The sequence below is a fragment of the Myotis myotis genome, unplaced genomic scaffold (assembly GCF_014108235.1).
Source record: "Myotis myotis isolate mMyoMyo1 unplaced genomic scaffold, mMyoMyo1.p scaffold_m19_p_7, whole genome shotgun sequence".
NCBI lineage: Eukaryota > Metazoa > Chordata > Mammalia > Chiroptera > Vespertilionidae > Myotis > Myotis myotis.
The window spans coordinates 24653844-24672445 of record NW_023416379.1 but is presented as its reverse complement, the minus strand read 5'-3'; the positions used below and the strand labels follow the sequence as shown (position 1 = coordinate 24672445).

The 18602-nt window shown below is 38.6% G+C and overlaps 1 protein-coding gene across 5 annotated transcripts in view; it reads left to right on the top strand.

Annotated features, from left to right (window-relative positions):
* The window catches only part of MAP3K5 (mitogen-activated protein kinase kinase kinase 5), a 178427-nt gene that overhangs the window by 105705 nt on the left and 54120 nt on the right, over positions 1 to 18602 (top strand). For all 5 annotated transcript variants that reach the window (XM_036316104.1, XM_036316103.1, XM_036316102.1 and 2 more), the window contains 4 exons: positions 5898 to 6005; positions 11516 to 11565; positions 14158 to 14253; positions 16557 to 16638. In XM_036316104.1, coding sequence (XP_036171997.1) covers positions 5898 to 6005; positions 11516 to 11565; positions 14158 to 14253; positions 16557 to 16638 — 336 coding nt within the window. The remainder of the gene's footprint in view (positions 1 to 5897; positions 6006 to 11515; positions 11566 to 14157; positions 14254 to 16556; positions 16639 to 18602) is intronic.

Here is an 18602-nt window from a genome sequence, read left to right as displayed (position 1 = left end):
AAAATATACTGCTCATCTTCTCAGCGAGTGCCATCCCCACCCTGATAGCTCTCAGAATCCCGTCTAAAGCAGTATACAGCTTTAGCATCCAGTGCAAGAATTATTGGCTACTCACTGTGTGCGTAAATCTCTCCTCACATCAAAGTGCTGCCATACCTCTCTCTGTTTGAGCTCCTCGTCTCAGTCTTCCACACCCAGAGGTGGTGACAACTCAGTTCTTTTCACAAAATCTTGTTCTGTAGTTCTTGTTGACAGCATCATCTGTTTGATTTAATTAAATCAATTGCTGGCATTAACAGGCTTTCTTTATTCTTGTTTTCAGATGAAGCTTGAAACGCAGCAGGAGCTTTAGTTGAAAAGCCTTTCATACTGAAACACTTAACTTTATTTTCTAGCCTAGATTATGCGTAGCTAGGAAAACACTTCTCTCAGAGTGAGCTGGCAGCTTGCCGTGAGCTGGTGCACTGATGCTAGTAAACGTGGTGGTGAGAGAAGACAGCACAGATCTAAGTATTTAATTATTGACTATTGACTTGATCGACTAGAAAATTAGCTGTGAGAGGAAAGCACTCATATTAGCTATTCCGATCTGATTTAAATTAGCTTAATATGAATCACTCTGTCATAATGTGAATGTACAAAATAAAACCAGAAAATATGAAGAGAGAAGTTAGTAGAATATAGGTATATAGTCCAAGTGAGAGAGGCCTTCTTAAGCAAGAAAGGGACCTGTAAGCCTGAAAGGCAAATATTGACCAATTTGATTTCATTAAAAATTCAAATTTTTGTTCAGTATGAAACACCACAAACATGGCAAATGCGAGACAGGGAAACAATACTTAATACCAATGCTGCAGAATGATTAATTTGCCTAATATGTATAAAACCTCAACCAACTCCTAATTTATACACAAAAGAAATATGGGCAAATCATGTGAAGAGAAAATTAATATCACTGAGTAGTCAAATAAAGAAAATAAAAATGAGACACCATTATACCTATGCTGTTTTACACATGTGCAAATATATCTGGAGGATAAATTCCCACAAGTGAAATAGATTAATATTGCCATGCTGCCCTCCAACAAGATTATATCATATGACGTACCTACCATCAACATACGAAGCTGACTGCTTTCCCAAAGTCTCTCCAAAAAGTGTATTGTCAGAGTTAAGTTTCTGCTAAATTCATAGATGAAAAATGGTATATTGGGGTAGCTTTAATGGTGTTTCTCTTATTACATGTGAGGATGTGCATATGTGTAAGTTCATGTGTTTAAAAGACCACTCAGTGATTTTTTTAAAAAAGAAGGCTTTGTTGCCACCATTTAAAAATAAAGAGTTGGACCTTCAGTGCTTCCTATGATGGAGTAAATGGTATTGGTGTTGCTAAAAAATACCTCTGAAATCCGGACAAAATGCACAGAACAACTATTTGGAGGCATGAAACAGCTATTATCACAGTACTACAGTCCTTGGAGGTGAGGTACTTGAATTGAGTCCCACCTTCACCCATTAGTTTTCCCCCAAGGTCATTTTTCTGGCTGCACCCAAGGAGGTGGAGCCCTGATTGGGAATGGCTTTCTCACTGGGCGGAGCAGACACATACCAGTGTTTGGGGCTCTCAGGCATCTGAATATGAGGGGCAGGCAAAGTTAGAAAAGGGGGATCCTTGAAGAATGAAACCCAGGATTCTGCCTGGCTATTTCAGATAGTGTGAAAAAGGGGTAATCATGTTGTGAATAAACACAACTATAGTTCCCAGTCTTTGACTAAATTGGGTTTTGGATGAGACCTATATGGTTTAAATAAACCTTATAAAGGTAAGTTCCCTTGATATTTAAGACATCCTGACCTGAATTGGCAGAGAACATCCTTTGGAAGGCTGAAAGCTGAAGAGACACTCCAGAGCTTAAACCATGCAGGGATAAACAGTTGGACTTTGGGCCAAGATAGAGTGATGAGACCTTGGTGAACACCCCAAGTCCTTAGTTGATACATAGAAACCCAAGCCCCAGGAGTAACTGCAAAACTAAAACAGACCACCCTAACAAAACCATAATAAAAAATAAGGCCTGATAGGACCAAGATGATACAATGATAACTGCTAACTAGGAAAAAAAATCTCTGGAAAGATATAATTCAAAGCATCTGCAGTGTCATTCAGATTTAGTCAAAGATTACTAAAGATGTTAAGAAGCAGGAAAGGTGACTGATAATGAAGAGCTAAGACAGCCAATAGAGGCAGATCCGGAGGTGATTCACATATTGGAGACACCAGATAAGGACTTCAAATAACATAATGACCATGTTAATTAAAGAAGAGGAAAAGATAGACAAAATGGGTGAAAAGTGGAATATTTCAACTGAAAAATAAAGTTTATTAAAAATTCAAGTGAAAAATCAGGAGAATTCACATAAAACTCCAGACTTTCAACTGCTCTTAAAAAATGAAAGGGGCCTGGCCAGTATGGCTCAGTGGTTGAGTGCCAACCCATGAACCAAGAGGTTACCAGTTCAGTTCCCAGTCAAGGCATATGCCTGGGTTGCATGCTCAATCCCCAATACAGCATGCAGGACCCAGTCAATCAATGTTTTTTGCTCATCAATGCTTCTATCTTTCTATCCCTCTCCTTTCCTTTCTCTCTAAAATCAATAAAAACATTTTATTAAATAAAAGGGAATTTAATTAATTAATTAAAAAATGAAAGGGACTGGCAGTTTGTGACTGCATACTTCAAAAGCAACAATCTACAGAGCCAACTAGCTGCTCCCATTTAAGATGTTGAGTATAGTCCCATTCATCCTGCTTTACTCATTTACCTGTCCCACCAGGCCCACTCTCTGCAATCATAGTTTCGTACCCCGGTTCCACTGCATAGAAAAAGGCAAGCTTCTGGTTCCTGTGGGACCATATCAGTCATTGTGACTTGTCATGTCCTTAGAGTAGCATTTTCTGTGGTTCACACTTATTAAAGCGGCAGTAAGACTTGATTGAGGTGATAACATTATCCTTTTTTTGAAGTGGGTCTAAGACGAAGATGACTTATATTAGAAAGTAATTTAATTTGTCTCCGTTTATCTCACTCCTATATTCAGTCTCATTCCTCCAAGAAAAACCATGACCCTGAGCAACAGAAAGCAGGTGAAAGTTCTTTTGGGAAATGATTTTAATGGTTCCATCATTTATTATTATTTAGGTTCAGTTCAACTTATTTTTTTTCTCTCACCTCTCTTCTGTGTATATTTTCTTTTCTTCTTACAATAAAAAGTTAGGTGACCATCGACCCATCAACTAATGTCAGGAGAGAGGAAGTGGAGTGTGACAATGCAGTTAAATGTCTGCTTTTTATAGTTTATAGGCCTTGCTGTCTTTCTTCCCACTTCAGATACATAAAGTTAGCAGTTGACTGTGGTGTTAACCAGTATAAAAGACTAGAAACTAAAAGCAAAAATGTGTATACTATGGAGTGGGTTGAATCATGATGGTTTTATCAAATTGCCTCTTTTTTGGGGGGGGAGGGGGAGTGTCTTTTCTCAACGTTTCAGTGGCCTCCAAAATGCTACAAATTCCCCATGTTTTGTCATTTCCAGGGCAGATCAAAGGGCTTAACAAATGTTAGATGACAATAATTGCAACCAGTGTTTATTCCCTATCTCAAGGCAGGAACACATAATTCAGATTTTATTTGTTAGAAATATGTGAGACAGTAAACACAATTTAAGAAGACAGAAGAGAACCTGGTGCTGTGCTTTTCTAAATGTTAAATAATGTGCCTGTGTAATTAGGGAGTGAGGTATGTTCTCATTTGTCAATGCAATGACTTGGATGCTATTTTGGGATGGGAACTCACCTCTTATTCCATATTATTCCTTTTTATTTCACAAGCCCTAGGGTACTCAGATTGGAGAGCACTATTTCTGTAAAGCTTAAATTGAACATTTATTTTCATTATTAACCAGTACCACTTAACTCTGTTGATTGGAATTTGGACCTTGATTTACCTGGTATGTTCCTGAGTCAGAATATATTCCCCTCTGGGCTCTTACTCTCTGTTTATTTATGGTATATTTTATCTTATTTTCATAACTAGAGCCTGACCAAGAATTCTTTATGCCCTTACAGTTTTATAGTAAAGCGTAAAGAAATTTTGTTTTTCTAATCCCCTTTCTCTAGTTCCCTGTACTTTAACTTAAATACTGTTATAAGTTTATTGTAAAATAAATACAATGGGTTTGCAGTGTATGGCTGAGTTAATTTCTAACCCAGATTTCTGTCTAAGCTGCACTTTAGGTTATAATGTATTGTGAATTCCTTCTTGACAGAGCCTTCTGAAGGATTTTTCCTTCACTTTTATTTGGGAAACCTTGCTTGATACAAGATCATTTCTAAAAAGGCAATTATTATGAGTTTTAAGCAGTGGAGCAGAAAGAACTATTCCAGTTTCTCTGCTAGTTAAGCATTTAGCTTTATTTTTTACTAGAGGCCCAGTGCATGAAAATTCATGCACTGGAGGGGGGGTCCCTCAGCCTGGCCTGCCCCCTCTCAGAGTCCGGGAGCCCTCAGGGGCAGGAGGCGATCCGACAATCAGGGGAAGGCAGTGCCCCCATCGCACCTCTGCTGCTGCCACTGCCGGCAGCGCAAGCCTCGCCAGCCCTGGTTACCTGAGCCTTGGGCGGCCCTGGGTGTCTAGACAGCCACCATTCGAGGCTTTCCTGTGCCTCAGGCCAGACCTGGGTGGCTGGGGGGCTTAGGGGACTGGGGGACTCCGGAGGCAGGCACGTGGAGCGGCTGGACCTGCCTGGGGGTGGGCCTGGCCGTGCTGCACGCCTGCTGCCCTGGCGGGGCTGAGGGAACTGGACACCGCCATCTTGTGGCTGTGGGCGCCACCATCTTTGAGGGCGTGGCAGTCAATTAGCATATTCCTCTTTATTGGCTGTGGGTGCCGCCATTTGTGAGGGTGTGACAGTCAATTAGCATATTCCCTCTTTATAAGATAGGATTATTTTTAACATTCCTATTTAAGTTTGCATAGGAAAATTGAGCTAGGCGGGTGCCTTTAAACATCTGTACGAAATAGATAATAATTGCAGCACCTTTGAAATAAAGGCATGTGTAGTATTTTAATGTTATTTGCTCCTAAAATGAAATATTAGTAATAGTATAATATATCATGCACTCCTTCGATGGAGATTTTCAACTCACATACCCCTCATATAGCTCCAAAACAAGAGCAAGTTTTTTTCTTTTTTTATCACAAGATTATAAATACATCATTATTAAAGATATCAGTTGTATCATGAAGTCAGTGTGAAAACATATTTATTTCATACAGCTATATCCATTTCTTTGATTTATATGTAAACTCTTTCAATAATAACCAAAATAATTTCTCAATCCATTTACATGGGTATGAAAACCATACATCTTGATCATAGGTGTGGCAGCAGGAAACCTTAAGTATGTGACATTCTATATGTGGAGTCTTTTCCTTTCCTTGTACAGAATTATTTGTTTTTACCACATCGCTGCCTTTCTTTGACACATTTACATTTATAGAAATAGAGTATGTATTGCCTGATAAGATAAAAGCTTTTAAAAAGTACTATCAGTAGATTGATTGGGGATAGCCAAACAAATATATGGTCTTCAGAAATTTATTTCCAAGTTTTTTAGCAATAAAAGGTGATGTATTATTTTGGAACTTATGATAGTTGTATAATATCATAAATACTCAAAAGACCCATAGAATGGGAATAGTCAGACCTTTAAATGGTTTATTCTAGCGGTGGACCCAGAACTTCATTCGATAATCAGTGCCTTGTTGTTATGTCAGCTCTACATGGTTTGAATCCTAAGTCACTAATATTAATTTATTTTGTTTTATGTTTTCAAGGTATTAATATTAGAACCAACCAAAATCTATCAACCTTCGTATTTGTCTATCAACAATGAAGTTGAGGAAAAGACAATATCTATTTGGCACGTGCTTCCTGATGACGAGGTAAATTGTGCAATTATTAAGACGAGTATTAATAGTGAAGGACTATACCTTTGCAGCATTCATATGTTCCAGCAAAATTTGCATTAGTTAAGAAGAAATATCTTGATTATATTATAAAATGTATTTATGCTAGGGGAGGGGCTGCTGGTTGAATCAACCACCATTGGCCAGTGATTTAATCCATCATGACTGTAATGAAGCCTCTGTAAAAGCCCATAAGGACATGGTTCAGAGAGCTTCCGGATTGGGGAACACATGGAGATGTGGGCAGAGTGGCCGCTGAGAGAGGGCACGGGAGCTCCATGACCCTTCCCACATGCCTTACCCTATTCATCTCTTCCATCTGGCTGTTCCTGAGTTCTATCCTTTTAAAATAACCCAATAATCTAGTAAATAAAATGTTTTTCTGAGTTCTATAGTCTGCTCTAGCAAATTAATCAAACCCAGGGAAGGAGTTATTGAAAGTTCAGATCTATAGCTCCATGATGGCATTATTCCAAGTGTAACTGACCAGAAACAAAATTAGTAATAAGTTGATAACATTGTTTTAAAGTGGCCATTGTTTTATTTACATTTTTAAAAAGTATATGGATATATATCACATGGCAGAAGTAGAATAGTCACCCAGTTGAAACCACAAAAACTAAAAGAGGTTAGGAGAGCATTATCTGGAAGAGGAGATTTTTCAAAGGCTTGATTGGAAAGAGCAAGGTTGTCCAAGGACACTTGGAAACAGAATGGGGCTAAAGGAATTAGCAATTAGCAAGGCCCCTGCAAATGAGTGGAGAGCCAGAAGTATTTGGAAGACAGAAAAAGAGCAGAAAGTAAACCAAAGATTTTGGAAAATGACTACTATTTCTAGCTTGTGGTCATTATTTTTCCTTTCTAGAGGTTCTTCATTCAGTAGAGTTAGCCTTGTATTGATTCTCTTACGTTTTCCAACAATTGTAGAGACAGTTTTTATGTTATGCTCAAAGAAATAAACATATTAGGATAGAAGTGAATGCATGAAGGATTAAAAGTTTTATTGTCAATTGTCTTTTCTTATCTTTTGATCAAGAAGAATTTCTGCATTTGCATATTGCTCATTTCCTGTTACCTTTAGTGCTAAAAATTCTTGTTCAAAATTTAAGCTTTCTTAAATCATTTAGTTTCTGTTTGAATCAGCCAATTTCTGTGCAAACCCTGGTTTTATCCATTCATTAGCACTGCCATTTTCTCTGTTTTTTAAAACAGAAGTGCTACAATTGGAATGAGGATAAGCAATAAAAATAAGATCACTTTGTTATTATTGTTAGTTTAAAGCAACTGTAATAACTATAATAAAATAACAGATAAGCAACAGGTTTAATACATCTTATGTTAAGCAGGAAATGGATTGTTTTTGTCATGGAATGTTTAAATTTTTTTCTAGAAGTAGAATAACAGAGAATGTTGCTTTTCATCTATCATATTTATTTCGTTACTTCCTCTCTCAATGCTTTCATTCTAACTCTGGAATGAACAGTTACGTGAGCTAGTATTTAACCTCATTTTGCAACTTTAAAAACTTGAAGATCATTACCCCAATCCCAAGAGTTCAGGGACTCTCTGAGAGTTACTCTACATTCAGGGGCAAAATTAATTGAAGTTCCAATCTTTTAACTGTTCTCCCTTTGTTCAATAGATGGTTACTGCTTAAAGTAAGTAAGTTAGTACTTGAAGAAAGAAAGTCTGCATGAAAGAAAAACCTAGATTGAGGAACAGAGAAGTTATTTGCAAGATACTTTAAATGCTTGTTATTTAGAATTCCCCTCCGTTTAGGTTTGGGGATTAAGCTCTCCCATCCTCTCTGAAGGCTGCTCAGACAGCAGGGACTCGGTGGAGTAGGATGTGCTGACCGTACTCCAGCTCCATCCAGCCCATGGCCACTCTGAGACGACCTAGGAATTTATGAGGGGAATATGTTGGCCTAGGACTGTAGATTTTGATGATATGATGTTCTCACCCCTCAAAGATACGTTTAACTACAAACCCCCCAACTAAAAGTGGCTTAAATAATAAGGAAATGTTATGTAATATTATAAGAACTTCTGAGGTGGGTTCATTCTGGGGATGATTTCAGTGGCTTGACAGTGTCAGAATTCTGAGTTGGCTTTTCTTGGCTTTTCACTCATGGTCTTAAATAGCAGCTCTAGCATCACTTGACACAGACCAAATCCAGAGGAGGAGGTCAGGCTCTTTCCTTATACAAAAAGTTGCATCAGGTGGCCTTGCCTAAACCAACCACCAGCAAGGGAAACGGACTTACCACGGCTGATGTAGACTAATCAGTTTCACTGTCCCTAAGCATTGTCACCTGAACAAAATTCATATTTTGTTAGCAAAGAAGAGAGGGAAGGGCCATTGCCTAGGGCACCAGTAATGTCTCACAGAATATAATTCCTGCCACCTTACCTCAATATTAATTCCTAGCTCCTGTTCTTGCCCTGGCTGCGGCACGGGATCTGAGGCCAAGCAGTTCCTAGAAAACAGTGCTTGTGCTGATTAAATAAGGTTGAATGTTGGTTTGGGGCTTGTTGGTGTTAAATATCACTCCAGCTCTGCCTCTGGTGGCCCTTTCCCCCTCATTCCCAGCGGGGCCCTGGAGCCTTTTACCTCACCTGTTGGCTTTGTGGCTCACCAGCGCCGCCATGTGGAGAGTCCACTAGCAAGGGAGGTGGGCAGAGGCCTTATTCCCTATCCATCTCGCTCAGGCTCTGGGCTTTACTCCGCTGAAAGGAAAAGTTCCCTGGCAGCACTAGAACCTTTTAGGAACCTAACATTCTGAAAATGCTGTGCTCCTTTCCTATAAAACCTGCCCAATCAACCTGGGAAATCTCTCCTTGGCTGCTCCCAGAGCAGGGCTGATGGAAGATAGGTTTTACCAGTGCCGTCTTGTTGGAGTCTGTCAGTTGCTGTGTTCAATTGCAGGTTTGCACGCTGCCCTATCAGCTCTGCACTCAGCCCCGCCTCCTTCTCCTGGGGTGGCCTTAGGACGAAACTGAGGTGCCGGCTGTACGTCTAAGGCTGCCTGTGCGCAATGGTGTGCAGGTTAACAGCTGCAGCTCCTGGGGCGCATATACTTAGATCACCTGAGGCCACCGGGATTCAGAAGCAATTTCCAAATTACCAGCTGAAGCTGCAGGCTGCTATTTTATTTTAACTCCCCGCGCACTCTGGTTCAGAGAACCACATTTCCAGGAGTCCCTTTCTATGGTCTCTGTCTTTTCTGGGCTTTGTGCACTGCAGCATTTGCTCTGTGGTAATTCAGGTCACATCCCCATGACCTGATTAATGTGCATTGAAACGAGTTTTTTAGTAAATCTACTTTAGGCTTGACAGAGTCTATTTTTATTATAAGTTACATGATCCTAGCAAATAACTAGTTGCTATGAATATAAATTGTGGCTTTTTGAGTTGCTTTGGCCAGAAGGAGAATTCTGGGCCACATCAGAGCCACAGCTTCTTACCCATTTCATTGGCTCAGCCAAGACCTCAATCCTCTGGCAGCATTTTAAGTAGGTGGGTAAGAGCTTGTTTTCTTGGTTGTTTTACATTTAAAGAAATGACTTGCAATCTGAATTGGCTACTCTACAGGACTTGCTAAACTTGGACACATGTAGCGACTACTTTATTTCTACAAAAATATTTGTGGTTAATTCTGTATTTTTGTCAGACATATTTTTATAGGGAATGTGACCCATCTTGTAATTTAGTTAACTTTGAGAGATATGCATTTAATATTAATTTTAACGTAGCTTCAGTAATAATTCAAGAAATTAAATCCCCGCAGTTTTTTTCATCTGGACCCTGCAAATCACCTGTGTGTATCATATGATAATCAAATGTTTTATGTTCAAACTTTATTAGTTTATTGAATCTTACATAAATTAGGTGACAACACACCCTAGCTATGATGGACATTATATACATGTGTGTATACACATGCGTATTTGCTGTGCCATTTTCTGAAGAAATAGAACCACCTATTTAGTTTAAAATATTAACTAAAGATAATTCAGAAATAGTTATCTTCAAACCCTTGTAGAGATTTTATTTATTTATTTTATTTTTTAAAATATATTTTATTGATTTTTTTACAGAGAGGAAGGGAGAGGGACAGAGAGTTAGAAACATCAATGAGAGAGAAACATTGATCAGCTGCCTCCTGCACACCCCCTCCTGGGGATGTGCCCGCAACCAAAGTACATGCCCTTGACCGGAATCGAACCCGGGACCCTTCAGTCCGAAGGCTGACGCTCTATCCACTAAGCCAAACCAGTTAGGGCGAGATTTTATTTATTAATGTTTTTTCTTTTTCAAAAAAGAAATACTGGTTGACTATAATAATTTTAAATTGATCTTGATCACTGATTTTTATCTTTAAAAATTAATGCACAACATTTGTTAGGTTTATCTGCTAAGAATAAAATTTTAGAAATTAATGAGACTAATCCTCCTAGACTTTACTGGAGGTGTTTTATTGAAATAAATAAATTATTAAGTAAATATCACCCTTGTGGCTTGAGAATGAATTGTAGTTTCCACTCAGATACAAACCTCAGTTTTTAAATGACTCCCATCTCAAACAATTCAGTTCTCGACCAAGTTGTCCGCAGAAAAATGTCTCAGTTGTTGAACAAAACTGGTTCTTGACCCAACAACCCTTTCATGCTGACACCTCAGCATGACAACAAAAAGCATCTCTCAGGCGACAACATGACAAAAAGCGTCTCCCAGGCGACAAAAGAAGAAAAAGCCCAAATATGAATCAGTCTATCACTAAACCTTGCATTGTTAACATCTCAGGAAATTGTGCTGTGAATATTTTCCTGATTTTTTGCTTTTATTGCTGGCAAAATAGACAATTAGCACAATTTTAAAACATAAAGATTCTTGGCCATCAAGAGTGCTGATGTTGCTAAGTGTGTGAAAGTGCTCACAAAACAGCAATCACAGGCAATTGAAGTGGTAGAAAAATTGTTGTTGATTTGGATAAACGAAAAGCAGTTAGCCGGTGATAGCATGTCAGAAGCAATGATATGTGCAAAAGCGAAGATTCTGCATGCTGACCTGAAAGACACCCTGGAACAAGTGCCAAAAGTGATTCATGTGAGGCCAGTAGGGGGTGGTCCGATAAATTTAAGAAAAAAGTGTTTTATTTACAGACTAAACAGTACATTAGACATGCACTGTATATAAGTAAAGGTTAAAATGGAATAATTTGGAGTCTGGAGTGGATTAATTCAATTTACATTATTTCTAATGGGAAAAATGATTTGGTTTTCAAATAAGTCATTTCAAGAAAAGGCTTCCAGACTGAATTAAGTTCGAGAACCAAGGTTCCACTGTAATTTGTTTGTGAAGAATTGTACGTGAGGGAAAATTACTCTGTGTATCTTATTTTAAAAGAATAGAAAAAAATCACTGTTGTTGTGTTATTTTAATTTGGATTACTGAACATCTTTTGTTCTTTCCTTATATTCTAGAATGGTATACATGAGTGGAACTTTAGTGCTTCTTCCATCAGGGGAGTGAGGTAAGTCTCCTTGGTGTATTTCATTTTCTTGGAAGACATTTTTCTAGAATATGACTGTCTTGACTACTACTTCTAGTCATGATTTAAAAATGCAAAGAACCTCAGCAATCCTTCTATTAATGAAATGCTCAACCTTCTTTAGACTCACTATCTCCACGACTGAAAGATTTGCAAAAACTTTCAAAGTTACGTGAACTGACTCTGTGCTTGTCACTAACTTAAAATATGATGACTGATGGGTAAATGTGATCTGTGGGTCAGAATCAAGGTATAAATAAAAGTGAGCTAAGTGAGTTCTCCCTAGATGGATCCCAAACATCTTCTACCAGATTGTGTCCCATAGCTCACATTAATGGGGTGTGGTTATAGGGAATTCATTTTTTAAAAAACTTTTCCTGAAGTTACCATCAATGAAGTGTTCTGAGATTAGAGTGACTCACTTCACTTTGGCTCAGTTCTCACATTGCATCATAATGCCATTGACTCAGGAAATGCCATTTCCTGGGATTTAGAAATGAGGTGGTTTTGGTTTTGGTTTGTTTTTTTCATAATGAAGAGCCACCAATTAGATGTTTAAATGCTTGTTCTATAGAAACTCATGCTAGACCAACTCTTAAGAATTTTACACCAAATTAGTTGTGATTACTGATTTTTCTCCCCACATAATAGCAACGTGGGGAAAAAAAGTATCTGAAGGCCACATATGCAATACCCTGTTGCTGTTGGCATAATAGTAATTGGTTTTGTTGGAACATGAACTGGTAATTGGTGTTTGCCTGGTAATACCACCTGTTACCTTATGAATGGTCTGAAGAGAAACATGCAAGATTGTGGGTTGACTCATTATATATCTTTCCAATACATGCCTTCTCAACTAAAGCTTTATACTCTTAATATTTGATTTTTAAAACAGGTCATTAGTAAAACACTCATTATTTATAGCTGCATTTTTAAGCAATCCACTTAGTATGGTAAACATACATTTCACTTTATCATATCTATTTTCCAATGAATTAGTTTTCTTTAACTAGGCATGGCATCCCTACAGAACCTTTGTTGTGATTTACGCATATACAAAGAATGCTTACATGAGGCTACTGCTGGCTTATATATTGGGAAATGTGAGTTCCAGTGTGTGACTTCAAAGAAAGCTAACTCTCCTGGGTTTTCTCCTCTATAAAGAGATGAGAAGTTATAGAAGAAAGTCCAACGACTTCAGCAGTTTGTCTTACATCACCTCAGAACTTTCTCAGCTCAGTGAACGGGCATTTATTGAGCACCAACTGTGTGTCAAATGTTGAGTTCTATTTCATAAGAATACAAAACACTAAGACCTCAGCTCTGCTCTCTAAGAGCTCTAGGTGCAGCCGGGGAACAGACACTTCACAATTAGTGATAATGCGTAGCGAGGTGAGCAGTGATAGAACTATGTGCAAAGAAAAGAGGTGCAAAAGGAAGTCTTTCTATATAAGACAGAAGTAGGGAAGGGAGTAAGGTCTAAGCTTGGTCTTAAATGATGAGTAGAATTTATTTTAAAAGTAAAAAATAATGTGCATTCTGAACTGAAGGAACAGCAGGTGCAAAGGCATAAAATAGGGATTAGCAAACTACACCCAGGCCAAACATGGCCCACCACCTGTTTTTGTAAATAAAGTTTTATTGGAACTCAGCCTTGTTCATTGTGTATTGTCTAAGTCTGCTCCAACAGCAAAATTGAGTCATTTGGCCCACAAAACCTGAAATATTTACTCTCTGGCCCATTACAGAATATATTTGCCAACCCTTGGTGTAAAACAGCATGGCCTGACTGGTAATCTCAGAACTGTTCTAATTGCTGTGAAGTAAGCCACTTGCTTAGTCCAAACCAAGTGATGTTCCACTGTGCTTCCTCTCTGTAAAATCTCTACAACTAAGGAGGTGCTTTTCCTGCCTCCACACATTGCCCTTCTAGCTTGGGAAGCATTTTGTTGTTCTGCAGACGTCAGAGGAGCAGAGCATCAAGGTCAGTCAGCCAGTGGACACTTAGGCTGGTCCTCCTGGCACGGGGCCAGCGCTGCAGAGGGCAGGACACCTTCCTCAGGCTGAGGTGGAGGGACACAGCTTCTGTGTGCGCACCAAACCCTAGAGCAGTGATGGCGAACCTATGACACGCGTGTCAAAGGTGACACGCGAACTTGTTTTTTTGGTTGATTTTTCTTTGTTAAATGGCATTTAAATATATAAAATAAATATCAAAAATATAAGTCTTTGTTTTACTATGGTTGCAAATATCAAAAAATTTCTATATGTGACACGGCACCATAGTTAAGTTAGGGTTTTTCAAAATGCTGACACGCCGAGCTCAAAAGGTTCGCCATCACTGCCCTAGAGCAACTCTGTCTTACAGACATAAGGAAGAAGACAATTCTCAGAAAATTCAGTAATTTTAGTCTTGTGGTACAGGAAATACTACTTTTTAAAGTACTGTTTTTAACTTTTTGTCATAAACAACATTGATTTTATAAGTGGGACCAGATAAAAAAAGTATTTATTTTTCATGACAGTTCCTGAAGTATTGGGATTTCCCTGAATAATTCTCTCTGTTTGTTTCAGTATTTCTAAGTTTGAAGAACGATGCTGTTTTCTTTATGTGCTTCACAATTCTGATGATTTCCAAATCTATTTCTGTACTGAACTTCATTGTAAAAAGTACGTATTAGTCATGGTTTGTGTAAAAAGATGGTTCTTGCGTGATCATTATTTTTAATTAATGAGTGAACATATAGCATCTGAAAAGAATTCAAGGCTATGTAAATATTTTATTTGGGCTAATATTTTATAATTATGTGGTATGTTTATCAGAATTTTGGGGGCTCCCTTTAACAAATCACTTTATTTCTGACATTTCTGATCAACCACAAGCTATTCTCTGTGACACCAGCTGAGTATCCTGCAATTTAATTCATTTCTAACAATATCTGTCTGGAGAAAGTGTCTGATCCCACAGGTTAAAGGCTCAGTCCCATGAGACTTTCTGCCCCCACTGTAGATGCCAGTCGCAAGCTCAGGGGATCTCACCTGTGCTTCTGACCAACTGGCTATAGATCAGAGGTTCCAATGGCTCCTGCTTGGGTTTGATTGGTTTGCTAGAGCAGAACACAGAACTCAGGGAAATACGTTTATCAGTTTAGTGGAAGGATGTGATACCAGGTACAGATGAACAAATGGATAGATGAAGAGATATGTAGGGCAAGGTCTGGAAGGGTCCCAAAGCACAGGAACATCTGTCCCCATGGAGTTGCAGTGTGTTACCTTCCTGGCAGCCACGTATTTGCTAGTCTGGAAGCTCCTTGAACCCTGTACTATTGGAGTTTCATGGAGGCTTTATCACATAGACATGATCAATCATTATTTTTAGCCCCTTTCACCCTCTGTGGAGGATGGAGGGTGAAGCTGAGAAGTCCAAGTTCCTAATTATGGCTTGTTCTTTCTTGTGACCAGCCCCCATCCAGGTACCCATGCAAAGTCTCGCTAGAATAGCGGTTCTCAACGTGTGGGTCGAGACCCCTTTGGAGGTCGAACGACCCTTTCACAGGTTTTTGACCATCGGAAAACACATATATAATTACATATTGTTTTTGTGATTGATCACTATGTTTTAATTATGTTCAATTTGTAACAATGAAAATACATCCTGCATATCAGATATTTACATTATGATTCATAACAGTAGCAAAATTACAGTTATGAAGTAGCAACGAAAATAATTTTATGGTTGGGGGTCACCACATCATGAGGAACTGTATTAAAGGGTCGCGGCATTAGGAAGGTTGAGAACCACTGCACTAGAAGATGCTGCCGTTTCTCTTATCACTTAGGGATTGTTCAAGCGTTTTAGGAGTCCTGTGCCAGGGATAGGGATCAAAAACCAATTAGAGCAAGAGATGCCTGCAGTGTTCTTATCACTTAGAAAACTACAAGGGTTTTAGGAGCTCTGTGCCAGGAACTGGGGGCAGACCAATATATATTTTCTATCAACTCATTGGTACAGAGATAGAAGAAAGGTTCTATCTGGTAGGTAACCTGTTCTTCCCTTGGGCTGGCAATGCGCAGCATCAGCTCTCACAGTACCTGATCATAGTGCCTCCCTTACTGTATGTCTGGAGACCATTGGCATCCCCTTGGAACGGATAGCACGGCTAGTGTTCCATGGGGCAAATCTGTTTCTCGCTTGTAATTATTTTTCTTGGCTCTGAGTTGGCCTCCAGAAAAAAGAAAACTTTATAAGAAGAACTCCTGAAGGAAATGTCACCAACAGCAAGGTGGCTTCTGTCACAAACATATAAGCTTGCCTGCTCCTGGTTCACATTAGTGTTTGGCAGACTGTATCTATGATATTGAGGTGCTCAGGCAGAAGATTTGAGTCACTGAGATCAAGTGTTGTAGTGGCCAACACTGTATCAAATAGTCACCTCAGAATTTAGAGACACTATTCTAGAATATGGGTATTATTTTAGGTCCCATTTAAATAAAATATCAACAGCAGCAAAACAATAATAGCTCATTTTAATGAGTGCACTATGCTAAGTAGCACTTTACAGGTATACCTCAAGTCATCTTCACAACCACCTAAGAGACTGATAAGTATATCCCCCATTTTATAATTAAGGGATGAGTCTGAGTTGGAGGAGCTTAATCATACAAATACTAGCAGTCTTGGTCTGATATCCAAGTCCATTTTCCTAACCTTGTCATTTCTATGACCTTGTCTAGCCTCACTGTTCTAATTCTATACCATGTATATACTACTGTCTACATGCAGTGGGGCATGAGGTTGGAAATTTCTGGAAGAGCCTGTTTTCTTTTTGAAAAATCATATTTTCACTCTGATACTGATGATTGTTTTTATTGCCTGACATTCTTAGCTCCTAATTTTTTTTTTGCTCTGAAATCACTTTGGAACATACTTGTTTTATGTATTACGAGTGACCACATTCCAACTTCCATCGTAGGTTTTTTGAAATGGTGAACAACATTACCGAAGAGAAGGGGAGAGGTGTGGAGGAAGGAGACTGTGAAGGTGACTCCCTGGAGGTAATGACTTAGGTTTCCATTGTTAATTTTACCTAAGTAAATTTTACCTAAGTTTCTCCATGACTGGTTTTAAAAAGTGAACTATGTTAAGCTTTACTGAGGAAGAGAGAGTGTTGTGGGGGAGGGGCATATGACTTCTATCCTTTGCATTCCATCAGAAAATTTTCAAATCTGTGACGTAGAATGGCTTCTGCAGTATTCCCGACGATCTGGATAGTCTGTATAGTAAATTCACACATACTTGTTTTAAGTATTTTGACTTAGTTGGCCATGATGCCACAACTCTTGATATTGCTGGCATTCTTTTCGTGGGTGTTCTATCAGCATCACGTTAATGAAAGGACCCAGTGATGTTCTGGGCTGTGAAGACGATGAGCCCTGCCTTGGCCCTCCCTCTCATTCAGTACCCTTCCTGGCCAGAGCACTTTACCATATGAGTTATTAAACAGCCTTAATTTATATTTTTGCATAATTTATGATAATTCCATTATATCTTTTATTACATTTCTTAGATGCTTTCAACCTTCTTAATTAAAATTATTTTTTCAGTATTCTGAATATTTTGTTAAAATGAGCTAATTTCATTACTGTAAACTAAACTCGAACTTCAGCCTGTAAATGACATACCAAAAATAATTCCTCCACTTCCCATTCCTTTCAGTGTAAACAGGAAAGATTACTTTGCTGATTAAGATTTTTATGCTGAATAATTATTATCTGATCTTTACTTCAATTTGAGATAGAATTTAAATTGTTTCAATATAATTCCTGAAGCTTTTTAGGTCCCTGGGCCCAAAACAAAATTAAAATGTTGGAGAAGTTAGACATTTTTTAATGTTTTAACTTCACTTAGAGTGGTGTCAACATTCAGCGAATATTAGCTATTAATGTGGTCCTGTAAGCCACAAATTTGAAGCTAATCCTTCAAATTTTTGATGTTTAAAAACTTTTCATTCAAAGTTCAAGTTAATATTTGCTTTTATTTCTGATTTGAATAGTCAGCTTTCTTTGAAGCAATCCAATTGTGGGAGAGATTTAGCCTCTTTGGGTCATGGTCAGAACCCCTTCTAATCATACCTGGCTCTTGTGAGATCCCCGTGCTGGGACAGGAACCTTGAGTTCTGGTAACTTTGGACAAAATTTATACTCCCACTGGGCTGAGATGATCTCATTCCTTACATGAGAGTTGAACAAGATCTTAAATATCCTTTCTTAGCTCAAGTATTTTATAATTTTCAAGATTAGTACAGACTGTACAAGGTTTTTCAAATATAGCTCAATATCACTTTGGGAGGACTTTTCTATTTTTAAACAGAAAGAGAAACAACTTCTTTTGATTCCAAGCCATGTTTTTTGACTCAAGGCTGTATTTTGACATGAAAGGGTTATGAACCCATATTGTAAATAATTTAATGTATTAATAAGTTTATATTGAAATCACTGAACAATTGAATACAGTTCATCATTGATTAGATTATAATTAATCATAAGGGTTCTAACACTTATCAACTGTGGTCCCCATTTTTGTTCTCCCAGCCATCCATAGCTTCACTAAGAGCAGGACATCTGCCCAGTAACCCAAACCAGACATCTCAGAGAAACTGCCACTCCAGCCTGTCTTACCCCCACACCCAGTCTTTCCTCCAGCCCCTTCATTTCATTCCATCACTCCCCCATCTCAGGGCCTAATCTCTCCTCTGTTAATAAACGTCTCTGTCATCAGCAGACAGACCTCTCATGTGGATTTAATCCTGTGACTCCCCTAATTATAACGATGTTCTTAACTGTCTGGCTATACCTTACCCTTTCCTTTGCACCCTACGGTATGGCAGTGCCAAGTCCTTTTCTGTTTCCCAGACAGCCTGTCTTTGGGCTTGACATGCAGATGCCCAACTCCACATGCTTTTTCTGCTCTGTCCCACTTGATTGGCTGCATCCTAAATTTTTGAGATCCAATTCGTGTC